The following is a 12,500-nucleotide window of genomic DNA, read 5'->3' on the forward strand; positions in this document are numbered from 1 at the left end:
GGCAGAATATATATTGGCCTAAACTGATGAAGAAATTCGAGTTTTTACATTTTTTTTATTAGATATGTTTTATAGCAGAAAGCAAAAAATATATAATTTTTTTTTTCAAAATTGTTTTTTTTTATAGCGCAAAAAAAAAAAGCGCAGAGGTAATCAAATACCACCAAAAGAAAGCTTTATTTGTGGGGGGGAGACATAAATTGTATTTGTGTAAAGTGTTGCAATTGTCAGTTTAGGTAAAACAGTGCAGTATCGCAAAAAATGGCCTGGTCAGGAAGGGGGGTAAATCTTCTGGGGCTGAAGTGGGTAATATTGTGTTGGCGCTTCTTCATGAGGACAGAAAACTTCATCCCCAGCCCCATTTGTTGGGTAAACTGTGAACTGGGAGCTCCTGCATTGAGGATTTAATTTCTATAACCAACAATAGCTCTTCATTGGGAGCAATGAACGTTCTAAGTGAGGCTGGACGGTGAAAGGTTCTCTTTAGCTGAGGCCGCACACCCGGTTCACACCACACGGGGGCGCGCTGTCCCTCACGCTGTGGCTGCGTCCGGCCTGACGTCATCCAGGTGCGACTCTGGGTGTAGAAAGATGGCGGGTGTTGTGAGCGTGTCTGAGGTGACAGAGGCTCTGAAAGTACTGATTACCCCGAGAGGTGAGCACAGGCGGGGGGACTCCACCACTGGTTCTCGGCGTGGCATGCTGGGACTTCTAGTCCGTTATAATTACACTGATATCATTACACGGTGCTACGAGGCTGGTAATGAGAGGGGACAGTGAATGCAGTCCTGGGTCTAGGACAGGGATCTCCACACTAATCCAAGCGCCACATTACTGTCCTCCAGACTTACCGGGGGCCCGACTGTGACCGGTGTGAGAGGAAAAAATACACAATGCCCCATCTCTGGTGTCAGTGACAGGAACAGCCCCATTGCTGGTGTCATTTGGGGTATTAGTGCCCCATCATTGGTAATAAATATGTCCGATGTTTGGTGTCAGTGAGAGGAACCGCACCCCATCACTGGTGTCATTGGTAGGAAATTGGCCCCATTGTTGGTGTATGTGAGAGGAACCGCACCCCATCATTGGGAGGAGTAGTGCCCATCGCTGGTGTCAATAGTGACCCATCATTGATAAAAGTGCCCCATCATTGGTGTCATTGGGAGGAAATGTGTCCCATCTTTGGTGTCAGTTAAAGGAACAGCACCCGGTCGCAGGTGTCATTGGGAGGAATAGTGCCTCATCACTGGTAGGAAATGTGTCCCATCTTTGGTGTAAGTGAGAGGAACCGCACCTCATCAGTGGGAGGAATAGTGCCCCATCATTGGTGTCAGTGGGAGGAATAGTGTCCCATCATTGGTGTCAGTGGGAGGAATAGTGTCCCATCATTGGTGTCAGTGGGAGGAATAGTGTCCCATCATTGGTGTCAGTGGGAGGAATAGTGCCCCATCATTGGTGTCAGTGGGAGGAATAGTGCCCCATCATTGGTGTCAGTGGGGGGAATAGTTCCCCATCATTGGTGTCAGTGGGAGGAATAGTGTCCCATCATTGGTGTCAGTGGGAGGAATGGTGTCCCATCATTGGTGTCAGTGGGAGGAATGGTGTCCCATCATTGGTGTCAGTGGGAGGAATGGTGTCCCATCATTGGTGTCAGTGGGAGGAATGGTGTCCCATCATTGGTGTCAGTGGGAGGAATAGTGCCCCATCATTGGTGTCAGTGGGGGCTATAGTACCCCATCATTGGTGTCAGTGGGAGGAATAGTGTCCCATCATTGGTGTCAGTGGGAGGAATAGTGTCCCATCATTGGTGTCAGTGGGAGGAATAGTGCCCCATCATTGGTGTCAGTGGGAGGAATAGTGTCCCATCATTGGTGTCAGTGGGAGGAATAGTGTCCCATCATTGGTGTCAGTGGGAGGAATAGTGCCCCATCATTGGTGTCAGTGGGAGGAATAGTGTCCCATCATTGGTGTCAGTGGGAGGAATAGTGCCCCATCATTGGTGTCAGTGGGAGGAATAGTGCCCCATCATTGGTGTCAGTGGGAGGAATAGTGTCCCATCATTGGTGTCAGTGGGAGGAATAGTGTCCCATCATTGGTGTCAGTGGGAGGAATAGTGTCCCATCATTGGTGTCAGTGGGAGGAATAGTGCCCCATCATTGGTGTCAGTGGGAGGAATAGTGTCCCATCATTGGTGTCAGTGGGAGGAATAGTGTCCCATCATTGGTGTCAGTGGGAGGAATAGTGCCCCATCATTGGTGTCAGTGGGAGGAATAGTGTCCCATCATTGGTGTCAGTGGGAGGAATAGTGTCCCATCATTGGTGTCAGTGGGAGGAATGGTGTCCCATCATTGGTGTCAGTGGGAGGAATGGTGTCCCATCATTGGTGTCAGTGGGAGGAATAGTGTCCCATCATTGGTGTCAGTGGGAGGAATGGTGTCCCATCATTGGTGTCAGTGGGAGGAATGGTGTCCCATCATTGGTGTCAGTGGGAGGAATGGTGTCCCATCATTGGTGTCAGTGGGAGGAATAGTGTCCCATCATTGGTGTCAGTGGGAGGAATAGTGTCCCATCATTGGTGTCAGTGGGAGGAATAGTGTCCCATCATTGGTGTCAGTGGGAGGAATAGTGTCCCATCATTGGTGTCAGTGGGAGGAATAGTGCCCCATCATTGGTGTCAGTGGGAGGAATAGTGTCCCATCATTGGTGTCAGTTAGAGGAATAGTGCCCCATTATGTTTGTCAATGGGTGGAATTGTGCCCCATTTCTGGTGGCATTGGGAGGAATTTTGCCCCTTCATTGGTGTCAGTGGGAGTAATTACATCCCATTGTTGGTATCAGTGGAGGGGGGGGGGATAATGCCCCAAGGGCCGGATGAAAGCAAGCAAAGGTTTGCAGTTTAGAGACTACTGGTGTAGTCTCACCTAACAATTCATGGAAATAAAGGAAATATATTATGAGAGGAATACGGGGGTTGGCTGTGCTGAGCTCTCCTCCTCCTCTGGCCATCATGAAGATCCTCAGGCTTCAATGTGATCGGCCATACCTGTGTTACTTTACTTTTACTCCATAAGTAAAGTATATATTTATTGATTTTATGTATTTTTATTGTATCATTTCATATATTAATACTTTATTTTCTTGATGTTGTTGTTTTTATTTTATTTGTGCTTTATTTTTTTTTTTTTTATTTCATACCTTATTTATTTTGTAAACTATGTAAAGGGATTAATCGTGGAGTTAGGCTTTAGGAACGCACACATTTTGAATCCCTCTGAATGCGTTTGGCAGTTTTTTGATTCCTGATTTGGACGGTACTCTAAACACACATGGACAAGGACCATGGACCAATCATACATGGACTTGTCTAGAGGAATAAAAAATGGCTGCTTGTCAACAAAAAATGTAATTTTAAATTCAGCTCACGCATAGACAGTCGGGGATAGACAGAAAAGTGGTGTGATAGAAATGTGATCGGCACACGTCACCTTCTTTTTATTTTTTTCCATATACCTACAAATATTTTATACAGCACGATGAGATGTTGTGAAATATGTTTTGTTTTTGTTCTTTTTTTAGAGCCTGGATCTGCAGCTCCTGATTCCGATAAACAGGCCGCCCTGATCAAAACATTGCAGCTTAATGTGGCCTCTCTGGAGGAGGAGCTGCAAAGTGGCCCTAAGTGGGAGAACCTGCGAATTCTGAGGACGAAGGTCTTAGAGGACACAAAACTGATACAGGAAGGCTCTGAAGCCGTGGCAGATTCCTCGTGGAAGTTCACGTTGGAAGCCCTGGTGCTGCTCCTGTGTCTGAAGGAGTGTATGGTTCAATTGGCAGCTTCGTTCAGACCCCCTAAACCAAACCTAAAGACCCCCGAGGCTGCCCCAAGTCTTAGCCCAGATGCACTCAGCATCGCCCAGCAGAAGAATGTCCGCTCAGCGCTCCAGTTTGTGGTTTCTATGGGAATCTGCCCCTATCTCCTGCCTGGCATTGGCCTTCCACTACAACATCGCTCGGAGTTTGGAGCTCTTGTGTGTTCGATGGTGTCCCATGACCTGTCTGATGTCCGTACCCGTAGACTTTACATTACCTGCACTACCTTACTGGAGGTGTCTCGACACCCATCGCTGGGGAGCCTGCTCTTTACGCAGCATCTGGGGGATGTCATGGCAGGACTGTGCCAGCTGGGGTATTGCCCAACCAAGACAAAGACTGAGCCGGTTACAGAAGGCAGATTGAAGGTATAAAGTCAGCCTAATGCTGTCAGACCATCTGAGAGTGGTCAGTGTCACATTTTTTTCATGACTATCTTATGTCCAGCAAAAATGTAAAAAATTCAGCCACAGGAAAAGCTTTTATTTTACTTTTTATGGTTATTGCCAAACTTAATCTGGTGCTTTTTTCTTATATCTAATTGGGTCTCCAGTAGAGAGAGACTTCCACCAGAATTCCCAGATATGTCAAACTTCTGTGGTCATTTTAAGGTTCCATTCACACTTGTGCAATTTGTGATGCGACTTTGGACGCCAAAGTTGCATGACAAGTCGCACCCCATGTGCCATGTTCTTCAGTGACAACCGTACAAATATGTGCAATTTTAACCACTTAAGCCCCGGAGGATTTGGCTGCTCAAAGACCAGGCCCTATTTTGCGATTCGGCACTGCGTTATTTTAACGGACAATTGCGTGGTCGTGCAACTCTGTAACCAAATGAAATATAAGTCCTTTTTTTCCCACAAATAGAGCTTTCTTTTGGTGGTATTTGATCACCTGTGCGATTTTTACTTTTTGCGCTATAAACAAAAAAAGAGCGACAATTTAAAAAAAAATAACAATGTTTTTCACATTCATTAATATGAAATTTTCAAAAAAAAATAAAATGTAAAAATCAAAAAATTTTAACATTTTAGGCCGATTTGTTTTCTGCTACATATTTTTTGTAAAAAAAAAAATCGCAATAATCGTATTTTGATTGGTTTGCTCAAAAGTTATTGCATTTACTATCTACGGGAAAGATTTATGTAACTTTTATTGTTTTTTTTTATTAACTAGTAATGACGGCGATCTGCGATTTTTTTTTTTTTTTTTTTTTTTTTATTTTTATTTTTTTCCAGGATTGCGGGGGACAGATCGGACCCCTAACTGACATTTTTGACACTTTTGGGGGTACCAGTGACATTACTACAGTAATCAGTGCTATAAATATGCACTGTTACTGTAAAAATGACACTGGCAGGGAAGGGGTTAACTGTCTTGGTGATCAAGGGGTTAAATGTGACCCTAGGGGTGTGATTCTAACTGTCAGGGGGTGTGTTTTTTTTTTTTTTAGATCATCGCAGAGACATGCTATCCTATATAGCAGGATCACATAGCCTCTGTGATAATCTAAGGGAGAATGACAGACAGCTGTGTTTACATCAGCCGTCTGTCTTTCTCTCTCAGCTGCGGGAGATAGCGAGTGGCCGGGCGGCCATCGGAGCCACCAGTCACACGCACTGGCTTCCCCAGCTGATGAGCGGGGGCGGAAGCGCGCCGCAGGCAGCGCGCATTCACCCCTATAGTCTCCTGAGCGAGCGACGTTATATTACGTCGCTTTGCCCAGGAGTGGCTGCCTGTCACAGTAAAACTGCGGTGGGCGGTCGTTATGTTCCTGCACTACTTTGATCCAACTTTCATGCAATTTGAGTGCCATAGACTGCACTGTAAACTCCAAAGGTCCTATGAACAGTTGTCCATTATCATCGGTCAAAGCCAAAGTCGCATCCAAGACGCGCCCAATCCAAAGTTGCACTACAAATTTGTACTACAAGTTTGAATTGAGTCCAAAGCAAATGTTCACGAAAGCAGTAAAATGCACAGTAAGACTCCATTCACACTTGTGAAACTTGTCATGCGACTTTGGATATCAATGATAGCCATCCATATATGTGCGACTTCAAAGTAGTTTATGCACTACATTGGTCCGACTTTCATTCAACTTGAGGGCAAAAAACTTCAATGTTAACCCTCAGAGGTTGCATGTAAGTCGTATCTGAATGTTTTATATGCAACAGTAAGTCTGACTTTGCAGAGGGACAAGAAGTCACATCCAAGTCGCACCCATCCAATGACTTTGAAGTCGTACAAATGTGAATGAACAATAAAATATACACTGTTTTGCCTAATTCTGACCAGCTGGACAGTTGGCGTATAAAGTTCCCATTAGGTATGTGTAGAATAATATTCCCCTGCACATGCCCTGAGAACATTCATTTATGTTGTAGCTATGAACTAGAAGAACATATCTGTGCACGCTCCTAGCATTGTGACCAAGCTGTCACTAAAATCCGCAGGTCTCGCAATAATAATTTGGAACAAGTAATTTTTCTAAGCCAATCAGTGCTTCCAAGTCATGTGACCACCTTAACAGCCAATCAAGGTGAGGACTGCTTACAAACAAACAACTTCAGCAGCCTGCAGAGGGCACTGTGCCTCTTTCGGTGTGAGTGCTGTACACAGAAAAAGAAGTTCAATGTAAGCAAGCATTACCATGCCTTAAAGGAAAAGCATGGCTTCTTTAACCACTTGCCTACTGGGCACTTTTACCCTCTTCCCACCCAGGCCATTTTCAGCTTTCAGCGTTGTCGCACTTTGAATGACAATTGCGCAGTCATGCAACACTGTACCCAAACTACATTTTTATATATTTTTTTTTTTCACAAATAGAGATTTCTTTTGTTGGTATTTAATCACTACTGGTTTTTTTTTTATTGTTTGCTAAAGAAAAAACTATAAATAAAGACCGAAAATTTTGAAAAAAAACTCTTTTAGAGTTTGTTATAAAATTTTGCAAACAGGTAATTTTTCTTCTTCACTGATGTGCGCTGATAAAGCTTGCACTGATGAGGATGCCCTGGTGAACACTAATGAGGTGGCACTGATAGGTGGAACTGATGGGTGACACTGATGAGGAGGCACTGATGGAAACTTATTGGCAGCACTGGTGGGCACAGATTGGCAGCACTGGTGGGGACTGCACTGATAATCAGGACACTGATAATCAGTGCCCTGATTATCAATGTATTATCAGTGTATATGTCCCTTTAAGAGGAGCTGGTTATCGGCTCTCTTTTTTTCCTCTCCTCGTGCTTTCAGCATGAGGAAAGGGGTGCCTATAACCGGCGTCCCTTAAAGAGACATACATTGATAATCAGGGCACTGATTATCAGTGTCCTGATTATCAGTGCAATCCCCACAGTGCCCACCCATGCTGCTAATCTGTGCCCACCAGTGCTGCCAGTAAGTGTTCATCAGTGCTTCCAGCCGGTTTCCATTTACATCCTTGGATCAGCTGTGATTGGACATAGCAGATTATGTGGTAAAGAGCCCCTGATTGGCCCTTTACTTCAATCAGTGATCAGTAGTGTCCTCTAGACACTGTGATCACAGAGCCCACCACCCGCGCCCCACAGTGGGTGCGATCAGGAGGGGCTGTCATATGACAGCCTCCCAGAACTATTTAAATGATGTAGGTGAGGGCGCCTGGTTCTGATTTATGATATCCGATGAATACCTGCTGCCCCCTTTTTTTTTTTTTTTTTTTTTTTTTTGTGTGTGTCACAAAATAAACTGATGTATATTATAGTAGAGGAGGCGCTGGTATTTATGGGTATGTACTTGAAGGTTATATATATGTGTTCCTAATACCACAAAGTGCTACCACTGTGTAGTATTGGTGTAGAAAAGTGTAAGTATGCAATAATATTCTCATCTATTGCACCGTAGCCCAATCCTTGGGCAAACCTTAATAAATAAACCAAAAAACTTATGTATAACGCATATCAAAATTCTGTGCACTGGGTGATGGGGTGTAAGGTTTAAATGGCTCAAGCCTCCCGATCGTATGGTTGTAAATTCAGGCAGATGTATGGGTATAGAGAATGGGAAGCCAGAATATAGTATAATACCGTTTTATTTAAGCAAAAAAACATAAAAGATGGCTGCTTACATTTAAGTGTGCCACCTGGCACACAATGAAGGCGCTATTTGCTAGTCCAGGTGCTGTTTCTGAGGATTTTGTATCCCTCTCTGCTGGTCTATGTAAGAACAGTGTAGCGTGGCAGTGGTCCGCGTGCGCTCCAAACAATGTGCGGAAATGACGTCACTGGTTTTCAGTATTTCCGGGTGTGTAGACCACAATGCATTTCGATATTGATCGTCTTCAGGAAGTCTTCCAGCTATAGTACGGTCTGTAAGTGTTTAAAAGTATATATATTCCCCTAGGTAGAGGCAGCATCAGTCCCCCGCTGCTTCTAACATAAGGAACTTAACAATCAAAGACCACTGATAACTCAGGTCTCTCTTCAGTGAGCAGAGAGCGGTGACTGTCATTCACTGGCTCTCTGCTCTGCCCCTCCAGTGCTCACTGGAGCACTTAGCTGTGGAGGGGGGCGGGAGCAGCTGGCTCGGGCTCCCAGTGGCTCTCTGAAAGGCTGAGCCGATTCAGCCAGCTGGCTGGATCAATCCAGAATCTCGATTAGCTCAGTGATGTCAGCCAACGACAGAACGAACTGCATTTCTGTAAAGGAGAAGGAAAAGCAAAAAGGCTTTTGCCCCAACTCATCCTTTAACCACTTTACGTCTGCCTGCAGTAATATTACTGCGGCAAAGTAGCTCGTTATAGTCTGACGACGTAGTACTACGTCGCCAGACACTCCCCTTTCTCGGCAGCGCTCGCGCTCCGCCGGAGGCTTGCTCCCACTGTATTCAGTCACAGCGGGAGTCGGGCCAGGGGAGGAGCAGCGGCGATTGCCGCTGCTCTTCCCCGATCGTCGAGGATCTAGTGTGGAGATCCGCCTGCTTGTGTAAACACAAGCGGGCGGATCTCCTAAGTGACAGGCAGGGTCAGATTGCAGGGTTCAGCATAGCTGAACCCTGGATCTGTCCTTGTGTCACATAGTCCCCTCCCCCCACACACGTCAGTAAGCACCAGGCATACATTAACCCCTCCCTCTCCAATAAAATTAACCCCTTCCCTGCCAGTGTAATTTTTACAGTAACAGTTCATATATATAGCACTGATTACTGCAGTAATGTCACTGGTACCCCCAAAAGTGTCAAAAATGTCAGTCAAGGGTCTGATCTGTCCGCCGCAATGTCGCAGTCCCGCAAAAAAAAAATCGCAGATCGCCGCCATTACGCGTTAACCACTTAAGCCCCGGAGGATTTTCCTGCTAAAAGACCAGGGGGTATTTTGCGATTCGGCACTGCGTGACTTTAACGGACAATTGCGCGGTCGTGCAACGCTGTACCTAAACGAATTTGACATCCTTTTTTTCCCACAAACAGAGCTTTCTTTTGGTGGTATTTGATCACCTGTGCGATTTTTTGATCACGCGCTATAAACAAAAAAAGAGCGACAATTTTGCAAAAATAGCAATATTTTTCACATTTTTTTATATGAAATTCCCCCAAAAAAAAATGTAAAAATCTTTTTTAACATTTTTGGCCAATTTGTTTTATCCTACCTATGTTTGGTAAAAAAAAATCGCAAAAAGCGTATTTTGATTGGTTTGCGCAAAAGTTATCGCGTTTACTAACAAAGGGAAAGATTTTTGTCATTTTTGTTGTTTTTTTTTTTAACGCGTAATGGCGGCGATCTGCGATTTTTTTGCGGTACTGCGACATTGCGGCGGACAGATCGGACCCTTGACTGACATTTTTGACACTTTTGGGGTTACCAGTGACATTTCTACAGTAATCAGTGCTATACATATGCACTGTTACTGTAAAAATACACTGGCAGTGAAGGGGTTAACTTTATTTGGGAGGGAGGGGCTGTGTGTGTCCCTAGGGGCGTGATTCTTACTGTGATTGGCTGTGGCTCTAGCTGTAAGGACACTGATCAACGGATCTACATAGTAGATCCATGTGATCAGTGTCTTTACAGCGAGGAGAATGACAGGCAGCTTGTTTACACAAGCTGCCTGACATTCTCCCTCTCCCCCGACGATCGCCGAGTGGCCGGCGGACATCGGGTCCGCTGGTCACACGCGCGGGGGGGGTCCGTGACCGCGCGGGAGCGCGCCTCCGCGGGCGCGCGCTCGCTCCCCAGACCCTCCCAGGCTAGTGACGTTAATTAACGTCACTCTGCCTGGCAGGGGCTGACCGCCGCAGTAAATCTACTTGCGGCGGTCGGCAAGCTGTTAAAAAAAAAAAAACACCAAAAATTACAGAAATCTTTCCCTTTGTTAGTAAACGCAATAACTTTTGTGCAAAATACGCTTATTGTGAATTTTTTTACCAAACATAGGTAGCAGAAAACAAATTGGCCAAAAATTTAAAAAAATTTTGATTTTTACATTTTTTTGGGGGGAATTTCATATAAAAAAAAATGTGAAAAATATTGTTGTTTTTTCAAAATTTACGCTCTTTTTTTGTTTATAGCGCAAAAAGTAAAAATCGCACAGGTGATCAAATACCACCAAAAGAAAGCTCTGTTTGTGGGAAAAAAAGGACATACATTTTGTTTGGGTACGGCGTCGCACGACCGCGCAATTGGCAGTTAAAGTCGCACAGCGCTGAATCGCAAAAAGTGGCTCAGACGTAAGACAGCAAAATCCTCCGGTGGTAAAGTGGTTAAAATTATAATTAAGAACTGTTATGTGTAAAATAACCTTTCTATATTATTGCACAGAGCAGGTAAGTATAATTTTATTATTTAATGGAAAATAAAAAACCTTTACTACCACTTTAAGTATACTTTACAGTAACTTTTGTGAAGAGGATGGACTGTGGTAATGCCCCACAAACATTTTCCTTTGTTTTCTTCTTAAGAATTTGACAGAAAGTGAAAGGATCCAATGTAAGGAGTCCCTGAGAGGCCTGATAGATCAGCTGTACCAGCCACTAGTGATCAAAGAACTAATAATCCTGCAAGGAGGACCCAGACAGGTAATTCTCTGTTTTTATTTGGGGTGAATGTGTATCTCAAACAGTCTTTCCTTTCTGTTGTTTTTTTAACAGTTTTATCCTGCAACTTTCTCTTAAAAGGCAATGTTTTAATTGTTTGATCATCATTTTAGTGTGATTGGTCTTTTGGTTCTTGTTAAATAGACCATACGTTGTTGCAGGGGCCACATCCGACAGGAGCGTCGTCCTCAGCGCAGAGGGCTCCAGCTCCTGCCTGGCTGCGCCGATTGTCTGGGCAGTTGCTGTCTGAGCGATTGATGAGACCGAAAGGGGTTCAGGCTGTTGTTCACGGGATCCTAGAAGGAGCTGGAGGTTGGTTGATGGGGTGAAAAAAGTTTTATTGTTGTTCTATCCTTTCTATCCTGATACTTGGTTTGCATAGTCATGACGGCCATAGATGGTTCGAATCTCGGCCAGATCAGCAGGGACCGGCCAAGATTCAAACCCATCTATGGACAGGCTGATTATACCCAAGTCAATCTATCAGTTGACTTAGGTGCAACCAGTGTGTTGGGTTTTTAAATGCTTTTATTGCCAGCAGCTAAAGCCACTAGCAATAATCACTGTGTGTTCTTCCGACAAGGACAGCTCCCTGGCTCCTCCCCGTTGGGAAAACACAATCGCTCCACAGGACAGTCATTGTTGATGGGGGAATCAATTGATTTTCTTTTCTGAAGCACGTGTCTGCAGGAAAGAAAATCGCATCATCTATGGCTTGCCTTACTATACATAGACTAATGCCCTGTATACACGCGGCGAAAATTGTCAGGGAATTTTCGGCCAACGTCCGATTGGCCAATTTTCGGCTTGTTAGTATGATGCTTCCGACAACCAACTCCGACTTTTCGGCCGAAAAAAATCTGGTGTGCAGGCTATAAATTTTTTGTTGGCCGTCAACACAACGGCCGATTTTCGTGCAGTCAGTACAGATTTTGACAGGGAAAAATCTAATGAGCAAGTCTGGGCATGCTCAGTGAAGAAAAAACACAAAGAAAACAAACCAACACATGACATCACTTCTGAAGTAGATTTTTGTTGGCCGAGAAAATTTGTATGCAGTCTAGGCACATTCCAACCAACAAAACACCACTTGGACAAAAGTCGGACGATCGGTCGGCCGATAACCGTTGCGTGTGTACGGGGCTTTATAGGCCTGTAATAAGAAGGGGGGGTGTACACTATTAGGGTCTATTTTTAGCACATTCACTGCAAAGAGATCCTTCATCTGTTCACTGCAAGTGGTAGATATTAATAATCTATCTATTTATTATTTTTTTAAAGATATTTAGTGAGTTTTCCCAAGTATACACAAAATAAAAACAAAAACTTATTTAAAAACAAAAGTACCAAAAAATAGTTGGTGCGCCGAAATCAAATTTTGGTGCTGAAACCAGAAATGTGGGATGCACTTAGCCTGAAGACCAAAAATTACAGTTTAAAAAAAAAAAAAAAAACATATATTGTTATACATAATTGTATTATATTTGACTTTGTAATTAATACCATGAATTGAAATGAATATGAATTTATTGGCGGACATTATTGGCACCTTT

General features: G+C 44.1%; 1 protein-coding gene across 1 annotated transcript in view; it reads left to right on the top strand.

Moving 5' to 3' along the window:
- The first annotated feature begins 581 nt into the window (after positions 1-581).
- The window catches only part of TANGO6 (transport and golgi organization 6 homolog), a 121,503-nt gene continuing 109,584 nt past the window's right edge, over positions 582-12,500 (top strand). The window contains exons 1-4 of the mRNA XM_082270386.1: positions 582-655; positions 3,577-4,238; positions 10,813-10,929; positions 11,109-11,259. Of these exons, the coding sequence (XP_082126512.1) occupies positions 592-655; positions 3,577-4,238; positions 10,813-10,929; positions 11,109-11,259 (994 nt within the window). The 5' untranslated portion in view covers positions 582-591. The remainder of the gene's footprint in view (positions 656-3,576; positions 4,239-10,812; positions 10,930-11,108; positions 11,260-12,500) is intronic.

This window comes from Pelophylax lessonae (genome assembly GCF_965119305.1).
Source record: "Pelophylax lessonae genome assembly, chromosome: 10".
NCBI lineage: Eukaryota > Metazoa > Chordata > Amphibia > Anura > Ranidae > Pelophylax > Pelophylax lessonae.